The sequence below is a fragment of the Corylus avellana genome, chromosome ca4, assembly GCF_901000735.1.
Source record: "Corylus avellana chromosome ca4, CavTom2PMs-1.0".
NCBI classification, from domain to species: Eukaryota; Viridiplantae; Streptophyta; class Magnoliopsida; order Fagales; family Betulaceae; genus Corylus; species Corylus avellana.
Genome location: NC_081544.1, coordinates 5,833,344 through 5,846,176, shown reverse-complemented (window position 1 = coordinate 5,846,176; position 12,833 = coordinate 5,833,344). Strand labels below are relative to the sequence as shown.

Here is a 12,833-nt window from a genome sequence, read left to right as displayed (position 1 = left end):
CACATTCCAAAATCAATAAGTCTAGGTTCGAAAGAATCCATCTTTTACTAATCTCTCTTATTTTTCTTTGGATATATGACCTAGTCGTCCGTGCCACAAGATGGAGGAATTAATCATGCTACGTTTAGTTCCAACATTATGAATTTATGATACAGGATTAGAAGGTTTTGGGCAAAATGACTATTAAAATTCAAATTTTGCAAACCATCACATAGAAACTTAAAACCACCAAAAGAGGTATTTTTAAAATAATCTTAATCTTTTGTTGCATAATATAAAGTAATAGCCATCAAGATGAAGTTTAGACAAATTAAAAAAACCAAATTTCTAGAAATAGAAGGAAGATAAAGTGTGTGAAACAAATCAGGTAACAGCCATTATCGATAAACAAACGAAAGGTCCCAATGGCAACGATAGGAAATTTGACTCCATTTTTCATGGCTATGAAATTTTCATCTGGGCTTAAGGTCCGGATATTAAGGGAGCCTTGCATTGAATTAGAAACATGAACGTAGAACATGATTCAATCCACCAAGCATTGGAAGCAACTTCAGTAAGATTTGATTCGAAACATATGCAAGCTAAATGCTTAGCTTTCTTTCGAACCATGCTTACGTTTGTAGCAATCTTTCTAAATATTCCCAAACTTTCTACTGATACGAGACTTATCACTGTTTTGTCCATTCTCATGAACCTCAATTACTTGAGGAGGCCCATTAACCTTAGGTGGCTTCACCTTTTTCCCTATTTTATGCTTCTTCCATTTATTTTTGGCCCTTTGACTTCCAAGGTGAGCTGAACAATATCCTTGTTGCTTAAGTGATTAACAATATTACTCTCGAAGGCAAGTAATAAAAGGGTGAGAAATACTTTTCTAACCCAAACAAAATTAAGCTTTATTAAAATATTAAGGTCTCGTTTGGTTTGCGGAATAGACCTCTAAAAATGAATAGCTTACCCTACGATATAGCTATTCCTTTATTTGGTTACACACTATTTCTATGAATAGTTTATTCCTACTAATCTCATACACACAAGATTAACTAAGCCGCTAAAAAATGAGTGACTTAGCTAATCCTTAAGGAATGAAATACATTTAAAAAAAAAAAGCCCATATAATTTTTTTAAAAACAACTTAAAACAAAATAAAAAAGATGAAAAATAAAGTGGGTGGCTTGACCACCCATTGGGGTGGTCGGCCACCTGCAAAAGAGGTCATGGGTGGTGCGACCACCCCATCGCATTTTGGGGTGGCCCCATACACGGCCATTTATTTTATTTCAAGGTTTTTTTTTTTTTGTTTTTTTTTAATATAAGTTGGAAAAACAAAATATGGGGTTTTTCATAATTTTGATTTAATTTCAATTTTTGCATGTGTGTTGTTAGAGCATTCCCAATGGAAGAGCTAAATATTACTTTTATCTAAAATGACTCTTCATATGTTTAAAAAACTTTCTACATTGGATTAGTCAAAAGAAAATGTAAAATAAATATTTGATTGGAAGAGCTAAAAAAAAAGCTAAATGTAGCAGCACTTTTCAAGTAAGCTATTTTATTTTTCATTGTTTCTCTCACCTGTTTTCTCTTTTTCCCAAATATTTTCCTACTTTTTCTCTGCACGTTCTCTTTTTTCCAAAAGTTTTCCCATCTTTCCTCTCACATGTTCTTTTTTTCCCAAAACTTTTCTTATTTTTAATAATATTTTAATAGAATAGATAAAAATATAACTAATCGGATGTAGAGACATTTAAAAATGGCTTAGCTAAACTAGATAAAAGTGAGTTTTGAGAAGCCATTTTACATAAAAATATGGCTCCTCCATTGGAAATGCTCTAAAGCTAAGGAATAGGAATAACTATTCTATTCTACATTCTTTTATTCCCAGTAGTAACTATTTATTTTTCAATGGACTAAACATTCCGCAAACCAAACGAGGCCTAAAGGATTAAATTTATCATTTTCTTTTAAGTTAAGCTTTTAAGATAAGTGATAATTTAACATGGTATCAAAGTCGATATTTTGAGTTCGAACCTTGTCTCCATAATTTATCTCATATTTCAATTAAAATAGTCCACACGTTTTCTAGTAATTTAACAAGCTTGGCCCTTCATTCATACATTGGCTCCCAATAAACAATTTTGGTACCGTCCATAGTCATGGGTTCAACAGCTTATTCTGGTTGATGTAATGATGCAAAATTTAAGCCCCATGAACTACCCTCTATTTTCAAAAAAAAAAAAATCCCACAAACTGATAGCTTACATGTGTGACATTTGGACACCTCAAACTATTATTTTGTTGCATATAAGCCCCTATGTCAACCGTCCTATAATACCCCTATTTTTTTATTAAAAAAAAAAACAAAAACAAAAGATTAATCAATTAATTAATTATAAAAAAAAAAAGGGCACAGCCCAAAGGGTGGCCAAACCATCCCCACAACATGTGGGGGTGGCTCATGGACCAACCCTAACAACTCTGGAGGTGACTCGTGGCCACCCCCAACCCATAGGGCTGGATCACGATACACCTCCAACCACTCTGGGGTGGCTCACGGCCACCCTCGACACCTTTAAATCACCTCCCCCCTTCGCCTCCCTTTTTTTAAAAATTAAAATAAAAAAAATAAAATAAAAAAAAATAAAATAAAAAAAAAAACAAACAAACAAACAAACAAAGTCTTTTTTTGTTGATTAATATTATAAAGAGTAAATTTATTTTTTCCATGGTCAAAGTAAGGATATTTTTTAGAAAATTTTGGCCAAATTTTATCCATTCTAATAGACAACTCTAATTGAGGGCATTTTTGCCTCAAAATGATAGTTTGATATATCCAAGTGTCACACTATCAATTTGTGAGTTTTTTTTTTTTTTTTTTTTTTTTAGCTGGTAATTCAAAGACCTTAAGTGTATTTAACCCAAAATAAAAAGAGTATATTTTGGTCAACAACAAGGAAAAGTTTACATACCGAAAAAGTGAGACCTGAACGAGAGTGGACGGCCACCACATATGGGCCGGCTCCACCACATACTTCCTCAATAGCCCAGCCCAACCATATCCGAGCACCTGTAAAGCCAACCATACCCAATGAATAATATTGATTTGTATGTCTTTAGTAAGGGACATTACCGTGAAAGCTTAGAAAAAAAGAAAATAAATACTCTACAAAGAGTGCTAGAGGTACTAAAACTTTTACTAACAGAGGTTTACTAAACTGATGTGTAACTCATTTATTGGTAATCGTTAAATTTTTCTTAATTAATTGTTTTGCTTTTCTTCAATGAATGAGCTACACATCAGATTAGAAGAAAAGATAGGGAAAATGAATATTTTACAAAAACCTTAGGGAATTACGTTGACTGCATAATCTTTTATTAAAAAAAAATTATGAATTTTCTATATACACTTCAGTGTCACTTAGAGTTATCAAAATTATACTTAATTTATAGATTTATATAAAAATTAAACCTTTTCAACTATTAATTACTCGTTATTAACAACGGATAAGTGTTGTTTATACATTTTTATGAGTACCTCTATATATTTACATCCCTCCTCATGATTCTTCTGTCTAATTATCAACTATTTAGTTTGAACTAAAACTTAAAATGACAAGAATAAAAGAGATGTCATAACTAATATGCAAATAATGTTTTTATTATCTAATTATTATTTAGTAAATTTAGTAAAAGTTTAATAATAAAAGAGATGCCATAACTATTACCTTCTTCATTTTTTCTAAGCAAGGATATTACTATTACCTTTTTTTTTTTTTTTTTTGAGCAAGATATTACTATTACCTGAGTAGTGATAATAAGAAGCCAACCAGCCACAAAGGATATATTCCGGTGGTATAAGGCTTTGACTATATCAACAATATAAACAGCATAAGCTGGCCCATTTCCGAATGCAGAGCCAGCATTGGCAAAGATGGAAATGAGTACATGCTCCTTCATGTTAAAGGGACCCGGGTTAAGAGAGAATAACATCGATCCAAACCCTGGTATTCTGAACTGGGTTGTGGGGAGGGCGGCGGCCATGAAGCGGCCGATGGGGAGGGTCGCCACCACGACGGTTATTTGGGTTATGATGATGGGCTCGGTCCGGTATGAGAAGAACTGGTTAAGGAAGGAGAGGAGGGCACATGAGATTAAGCCCAAACTCCACATTCGCAAGGTCCATACTGGTTGGGTCGGATCATCGGTGTTGGACACGGTTAGCCGGACTTCCTCGATAGGAGAGATATCGTCCTCATCGACGATATCACCGACGGCAGTGGTGGTGGCATCAGGATTAGGTGTTTGTTTTTCTAGGGTGGCCATTGGTGAGGGAAGAAAAAGGGATGGATTAATGGGAGTGTTGGTTTTAGCAGGAGAATTTGGGTACCTATTGATTAATGGATGCCCTACTTGTGAGGGGTGAGACCTAGACAGCTAAACCCAAACCTCTTTTTTCTCTAAATTACATAGAAAAGAAAAGTAGACAAGTTGAGAAGGGAAGGATGGCCAGGAGTTGGCTGCAAGAAAAGTGAGAAAGTTGTTGTTAGGGATAAGATTAGGGTGAGATATGTTTAGTAAATTCCATCACATTAGAATTAGATTATTTTCAATTAAGATTCAGTTATCTAAAATTAGGATTAGGATTAATTAATAGTATTTGTATTCTATTTAAAGATCATCTTGTTGTTAATAAAGAATTAGGAAAAAGTATTTGTGAATCTATGAGATTCTCCTATCTAAAATAAGTTATTTGAGTATTCTCCTAAAGAATTTGTTCACTCAAACAAATTCCCTTTATAGGGTGGGTTTTCATGAGAAGGAGAGAGAATTTTGAAATTTCTATGACATGGAAAGAAAAATATCAAAGATGTGAGAAAGTGTATCTATCAAGTCAAAGATATGGAAAGAAAAATAGGAATGGTATCTTAAGGTACCTTAGATATTTTTAGAGTGAGTATTTTTGGATATGTGCTTCTACACTAGAGGAGGCCTACTAAGCCGTGGTAGCCTAGATGAATTTGATTGTTAATTTATTTTATTATTATTTTTGTTTAATATATTAGAACACATTTTCTACTACAGATTTAAAGTGACCCACATGTCACATATATTATATATTATATTACATTAAAAGAATTTTTGTTAAACTAAAAATTTTGGGTGATTAAAAAATATAAATAACTATTAAGATGAAAGGGTGTTTCTTGTTCATCATAAATTGCTCTCTTAATGAAAGGAACTAACAGTTGATTATAGATAAAAGTTTGGGAAAAGTTTGCATAATCACCTCAAACTATCACCTAATTGATAATATCCTTCCAAACTATAAAAAAATTAACAATGTCCTCTCAATGCCAGCAAAAAGACAAAAATGATCATAAATTTTTGTCAATAAGACAAAAATACCTCTATAAATTTGAGAAAAAAAAAAACATTTTTAAAAATTTTATTTCTTTTGCAAAACCAAAATTTTAAAATAAATTTACTCTCCCTTTTTCTTTTTCTTTTTCTTTTTTATTTTTATTTTAAATTTTTAGTTTTTAATTTTTTTTAAGGGTATTTTCATCATTAGGAGGGGCATTGACATTGTCAATTAAGTGGTAGTTTGAGGGGGTATATGAACTTTCCCCTAAAAGTTTTGATCTATCTATAAATAAGCCTATGATTCATCATCAAGTAATGCTATTTAGTAGACTCTTATACTACTACCATACAACTATAATGATGTGACAATGAAAATCAACATTTAGATCAACGAAAGCTTGTAAAAATAAAAATCAATGTCTGATATTCACTGTCACATCATCATAGTTGTATGGCAATAGTATGAGAGTCAACAAAATATCATTTCTCTTCCTCATCAGTTACAACTTTAACGTGAAAAAGATATAGGCTAAAAAATTTATGTAACGCCCCGATATTTGAACCAGCAAAATTGTAAGCGGAAACCTTCGGCTTCCACGTGATGTTACGACATCAGAAATATAAGATAATCTCGCAACGGAAAAAGCAGTACTAAATTTGTTTACTCGTCTAAAAGACAACATAATTTTCAAAGAAAATACTAGAGCTTCTAATTTATTAATATAAAACATTACAACCAAAACGTTATACAAAAAAATCCTAAACATGCCAAACAAAGTATTAATACAAATCTACCCGACAGTCTAAACTCCAGATAGATTACCAAAAGCTTGAGATCCCAAGCATCTCAAGAATACACATCTAAGCACAACCACTTAGTTACCCCGAATTGACAAATCCTGAAAGAACTACAAGGACTATGTAATCGTGGACTATGTAATCGTGGAATTACCCACAATCACAACAGCAAACAAATGAGCCAATTGATTCAATAATATAAAAAAATTGTTGATTTATTAAAATTGCAAATGAAGAACCCAAGTGAAAAATAATTTAGCTTAGGTTTCTATTTGTAAGAGAATGAACAGCTAAGATTCATTCTAACACTTTTGATCCAAGGGTTGAGATGACTTTAACCTATACATGAGGTCACCCATTGAAGGGATGAACCTAGTCCATCTTTCATAATCTATTCAAATTAGTATTTTTGTCCAAATTGAGGGTAGTATGCCCCAATTCATTTTTTGATGCCCAATCGTATTCCGCTTGACATGAAATTTTGAGGGTAGATAGAGGACTCTTAGACAAACATTTTCTACTTTTGGTTCAACTTATTTCGAGTTTGTTTGATCCTGTTTTTACCCTATCCAACGTTTTAGGCCAAATTAGACCATAACCACTTGTGCATTCGCACACACTTGCCTTATTTAATGATTATTTTTAGGATATTTCCATAATCATCATCACTTGATAGCTTTGAGTTTGCTTAGCTGCTAAGTATCCAAAACAAAGGTGGCTGGCCTTGATGTCTTTCTTTAGGAGATTTAATTTCCTTAGACAGTATAAAAATTTAAGACACTGGTTTTTGGCAAAAAATTGAAAAAGTTCCAAATTAATTGTTGACTTCACCGAACACTAGTATTAGTCACTTATTTACTAAATTGAGTGTACCTATGCTCAAAAACATTTTGTTGAAGTTCAAGTTTAGAAATAAAGTGATATACTAAATCTAAAAGTGGCGTTTTCGGCGATAACTAGTGAAATCCGCTCAAGTCGGGAATATTTTCGAAAACGAAATTCTTTGAAATTTTAACGGTAGGTAAAGAATCTTAGCATAAGCACTATGAGTTTTTATTTGAATCAATCTGGGTCTGTTTGACTTAGTTTTCATTCGGTCAAAGATTAAGGGTTAAAAGTCAACATAAGTTACATACCTTTAAACTTTGAATTAAAACTGTCTTAAATTATAAGACATTTAGAGAAGCCGCATGACGATGTTTTCTCAATATTTTCATATAGTCCTATAATTAAATTTTGAGAGACTTTTAAATTTTTCAGGCATCACAATCTATCCACCACTCTCCATTTAAGCGTATTGTGGAGGTTCTAAGATTCTACAATTTAACTGATGTTCAATTTTAATTATTCAATTTAATTACTTAATCAATGATGGCTAAAGGTAAGTATTTTTAATATTCTATTTTATGTACATATGTTAATTTTCTCCCAAAATCTTACAAAATAAGGTTTAAAGGTTAAAAAAAAAAAACGACCGTGTATGTTCAAGATGGAGTAATTTTAAATGTCACCCTCGTATCTGAGTAGTTGAGTACCATTGTGTTGCATGCCCTGTGGAGTTCCCTTCCATCTTCTTTGGGAAACAAAATAGTTTATTTGAGCTAGAGTGATAGGTATTTTTCCTTCTTATTTTTTGACGAAACAAAAATATCATAAACGGTAAGTAACTAAAAAATTTGGATATTTTCGGGTTCATCTGAGAATCCTAATTCCTTCTGTGTCTTTATTCTATGATTTCTATCGATAATACTAAGAAAATAAGAAAAAAAAGAGAGTAAAGGAGGACATAAGAAATAATTCATTACCACCAATTATTTGCCAATAATCTGAATCCAAAACATCTCACAAAGTCCCCTCCACTGCCCACCATGGCCTCTGATCCCCACGCTTCCTCTCCCACCACCGCCGGCACCACCACTGTTACCACAAACACACGCCCCTTCCCAATTCCAAACACAAACACGAAGACAATGGCCTCGGATCCCCACCCCTCCTCTCCCACCACCGGTAGCACCACCACCGTGACCACAAACACACGCCCCTTCCCAGTCCCAAGCACGAACACAAACGCACCACCACAATCAACAAGACCCAACAATACGTCTCCACTCCTGCACCCTGTCCCTATGTCTGCACCCCGACACCCACACCCACGCCCACACCCACACCCACTCTTCACAGCCCGCCAACCAATCAGACCAACCCAACAACAATTTTCTCACGCTCGGGAAGTTCTCTACCAACTCGCCTCCTCCGGCCACGGCTTCATCCCCAGACCCATCCACCCTGGCAGCTCTACTTTTGCTGCTGCTGCGTACCCACCTCGCCCTCTCGTCTCATGCCCCCAACCCCATGGTCTCAGCCATCCTGTCCATGACATTTGGCCTCCCCACCACCACCACCACTTGCATCCTGCTCAACTTGGCGGTCCGGGTTTGGTCCCAGATCCGAATTTGGGTCCCGATCCTGATCCTGATCCGAGTCCAGCTCCGGTTAAGGGCATTCCGATTTCTTCTCCGCAACCCAAGGTTTGGGTTTGTTGATGCTTCTTTTGAGTTCGAAATTGTTTGGTGTTCTTTGCTTCTTTGTGGTTTTTTTTGGTATTAGATGGGTATGGTTTTGATCTATCGAAAAACTTGCTTTTATGGGGTTGCTTTCGATTTTTAAACCTTTTTTGTTTTTTTGTTTTTTTATTTATTGGGTGTAATTTCAATTGGGTTGATTTGATATGAGCGGTGGTTCAGATTCATCGTAAATTACTTTATAATTATTGTGTATTCTACTTTATCTGCTTCCTCTTCCACGATTTCCTGGTTGTGTATGCTGTCGCTTAGCAGAGATGTGGGTCTTAGGAAAGAAGAAACTTCATTGGCGCTGCTCCTCCTGGGGCTCCATTCCGCAGACAAAGAAGTGCGAGGAGTTAGGAAAAACTGTTCTTGCTTCTTCCTTCTCTCTCTTACTTGGGCGTGCCATTGCTTTATAATATTCACCATTTGGTCGTCCAATACCTTACCCTTCAAATTTGATCCCATTTGTGAACAAACAGTAAATCAGACACTGATGCTCCATGTATATCCCAGCAGCAAGAAAAAAACAACACAATTTCCAAAATCTTCACCTGTGTTACAAGTGCATAGAGAAGAAGGGTGATGTAGCTGCAGAGTACTTGAACTGCCACCCTGAGGGAATAGCAGGAAATTATAGTCACTATGTAGGACGAAATATTTTGGAACAGATAAACCAAACAGGTGGTAGGCGTTCTTACGCTAGCACAATCCCTGTGACAATGGTCCCAGTGTTCTCGTGGTAACATGAATTGAAACCAAACTCTACCTGAGCGAGAAGGAAAAGAGAATTGAAACCAAAAGAAAGGAAAATTACATCACCCCAAGTAAATTTTCGAGCACCAGACCTCCAAACAAGTTGAAAAGGGAAAAGAAAAAGAAAGAGAAAGAAAACTTACAGTGTCCCAGAAAAAGAAGGCCAGCTCGAATGCATTCTGAGATTAAGGTCCAGAAAGTTAGTATATATTGATGCCATATTCCAATATTCTTTTGAGAAGAAAGAAAATGTCTTTAATTTTGCTTTCATGCGTTGGAGGAATTACCACAAATAGAGTATAATGCAGAAGAGTTAAGACAAATCCAGGGTGCCCGAACAAATAGAGTATAATGCAGAATTTGCGGTGTTGTTGGGTTTAATTTGATACTGGCGATGCATAAAATTGGAGCTAGTTGTCTCAAGCACAAGGGATGATTATTTCATTGGAAAGGATAGTCATGATTGGGATGGAATAGAATAGAATAGTTATTTTTATTTATTAAATTGGATCTTAATAGTAGAATATAATGATGAATATGTATTCTACTCTTTGGTAAGGTGCTATAGAGTGGTTTTTTATTTTTATTTTTTATTTTTTACATGTTCACATAAGGGGAAGAAAAGAGGGAGTGGGATTTGAACTAGTGATCCGGGTGTACACGGGGAACGGTTATAACCGCTTTTATAGACGGTTATAAAAAACCGCTAACCGCTTAAGGAGTAGAGGTAGGCGGTTAATAACCGCTAACCGTGTATATATATAATGTTTTGGTGCTTTTTTGGATTGATTTTAGATTTGTAATGTTTTTTATTTGTATTCGGATTTCCTAATGTTGGTGTTTATTTGGATTTGGCTTTCTAAAAGTTAGATTTGAACCCCCCTCACAGGTATTGTGCATTCAGCTATTTAATTTCCTACTGCAATTTTATTGTTTCAAGCTTTTTTCATTATTTTATACTTGTCTGTTAGAACACTTCACCTCTTCCTAATATATATAGCAGTTATCAACTTGTGGTTATTGGTTTTAATAACCGCCTAAACGGAGTGGTTGCGGTTATTAAAATTCAATAATCGCATTATGCGATTGCGGTTAGTGGTTTTCGCTAATAACTACTAACCGCAGTCACTTGTACACCCCTAACCTCCGCTTTATAATGCATAGTTTCCAACCGATTGAGGAACTATACAGTGGTTAATTGAACCATATTATATCAAATTTTTTAAAATAACTTTATAATACAATTTTAATTTACATTTTTATGGATTTTTTTCTTTACGTATACCTCGTTTATTGTGTTGGGATCTGGCAATTTATTAAGAAGATGGAGAGTCGCACCTTAGTTGAGGTAGGGTTTTGATTTATCTTATTATTGTAACAGGTTACGATGCCGCCATGTAACGTATTAGGGGAGAAGAGACTTAGAGTAGCGGATGCAGCCGCTTCGTCCTCCCATACTAGATCGAAGATTGAGAATTCAGACGCCACAACATCAGAGTCAAGCTCTACACCGACTAAGATCTCCCCAATTACCTCACTGGTTACTTCACCAATCGGGCGCCAGGTAGTACCACCCCCTCGAAGGTTTAATTCGTCCAAGTTCATTGATGCAGATGCTTCGGATAGGTATTACAACAGCTTTGTGTCGAGATCCGTACAAATCGAGCGGAAGGTCATTTTTGTTGATTTTGAGAAGCAATATCCAAGAGTGAAGCAAATCTTCAATCACCAGGTATGGATAGATATGCTCTCATCAGCAGTCTCTGTATCACCAACCTTGGTTCGCGAGTTCTATGCAAACATGCACGACTTCAATGATGGCACCTTCAAGTCAAGGCTGCGGGGGAAAACTTTCACGATCAGCCCCGATTTGATCAGAGAGCTCGTCGGCACACTCTTAGTCCACGAGTCTCCATATCCCTGGCCTGCAGAGCGGCTTCCGTCACGACGCGATCTCATTCAGTGCTTTTCAGACGGCAAGCCTACAACGATGAATGAGGTGGGTGTACCTTTCGGCCTTACTGATTTGCCAATGGATTATCGCCTCATCTTTCGTATTGTTGCGGGGAGCCTGCATCCGACTACCAGCACCAATCCTCTCATTGGCCCCATGGCATACTTCTTGTATGCACTATTGGAGCACCATCCCATAGACTTCGGCTCGCATGCCATCAACATGATATGTAATCTTCCACAAATTGACAAGAACGCAATGTTACCTCTTGGAGGTCTCATTATACGCATCGCCAAGAGGTTTGGCATAGATCCAGCCATAGGAGGGGACATCAAGAAGCCCTCGAGACCTTTCAACAAGCACTTCATCTGGAAGAGCGAGGCTCACCTGCTAAGAAATGCAATACCTCTGCTAGATGAGCCTGAGCAGCCAATCGAGCCAGTACAACCATCAAATGGAACGACAACCTCAAAGCCTACTCTTACCACCCAGGACTTGTCGACACTAGTAGCTCAATTGGTCCAGGAGGTGAGCCAACTACGTGAGGTGGTGGCCAAGCAGGAGGTGGCGATCACCCGATTGCAGGAAACACTTGATGATCACATCACCACTTTTGGCGAGGAGCAGGGCATGTTGGCAGACGACCGACAAATTCAAGGTCGCACACTCACAATCGTTGATGAGATTCGGGAGCAGAAGAAGAAGGGTTGAGGTTCATTTGAGGAGTTCTTCGATGGATTGGGTCCTCTTGATGCGACTGCTTAGTTACGTTTTTATGCATTTCTCAAACATTTTATTTATTTATTTATTTTGTGATGTTTTGGATACATTATTGGTGGTTTGTAGGTTGTCGCCTACAATATTTTTGGGGGATTGCGCATTGGATACTATCTTTTGTGTTTATTTTGGTTGTTCTTGTAACACTCCACCCCAATGACACAATGACACACAATATTGTTTGTTTTTTGCTCTCCCGAACTAGACTTCCTAGGAGGTCACCCATCTTGGTACTACTTTCGCAGCAGTACACTTAACTGCGGAGTTTTGATGAGTTCATGACCATTACAGCTTTAAAACGTGTTGTTTTTATAAATGGTGTAAGTATGCATATAAGCACATCTCCATTTCCATACCCAGACGATGTGGGACGCCACAATCACCTCATCTTATGACCTAGAGTCTCCGTTGGCGACCCTCATGTGATTAGCCCATTCTTGGCGTCCAAGCGAGGGCCCGCTAGCGACCTTTATGGGCTTGTGCATGTTCCTCCATCTTAGGTTGGGTAATGGCTTTGATACCATTTGTAACACCCCACTCCAATGACACACAATATTGTCCACTTTTAGTTCTCCCAAACTAGACTTCCCAAGAGGTCACCCATCCTACTACTACTCTCG

The 12,833-nt window shown here is 36.4% G+C and overlaps 1 protein-coding gene across 1 annotated transcript; it reads left to right on the top strand.

The window, feature by feature from the left end:
• The first annotated feature begins 7,942 nt into the window (after nt 1-7,942).
• On the top strand, nt 7,943-12,341 carry LOC132179248 (uncharacterized). Its single transcript, XM_059591928.1, has 2 exons — nt 7,943-8,690; nt 10,864-12,341. The coding sequence occupies exons 1-2, from the start codon at nt 8,031-8,033 to the stop codon at nt 12,145-12,147; spliced, it is 1,944 nt and encodes a 647-aa protein (XP_059447911.1). The 5' UTR covers nt 7,943-8,030; the 3' UTR covers nt 12,148-12,341.
• Nucleotides 12,342-12,833: the final 492 nt, after the last annotated feature.

Bases quoted from the DNA above. Each gene is read 5' to 3' on its own strand.
- LOC132179248 (XM_059591928.1), top strand. From the start codon at position 8,031: ATGGCCTCTGATCCCCACGCTTCCTCTCCCACCACCGCCGGCACCACC. The intron at 8,691-10,863 runs GTTTGGGTTTGT...TTATTGTAACAG, and splicing joins TTTCTTCTCCGCAACCCAAG to GTTACGATGCCGCCATGTAA.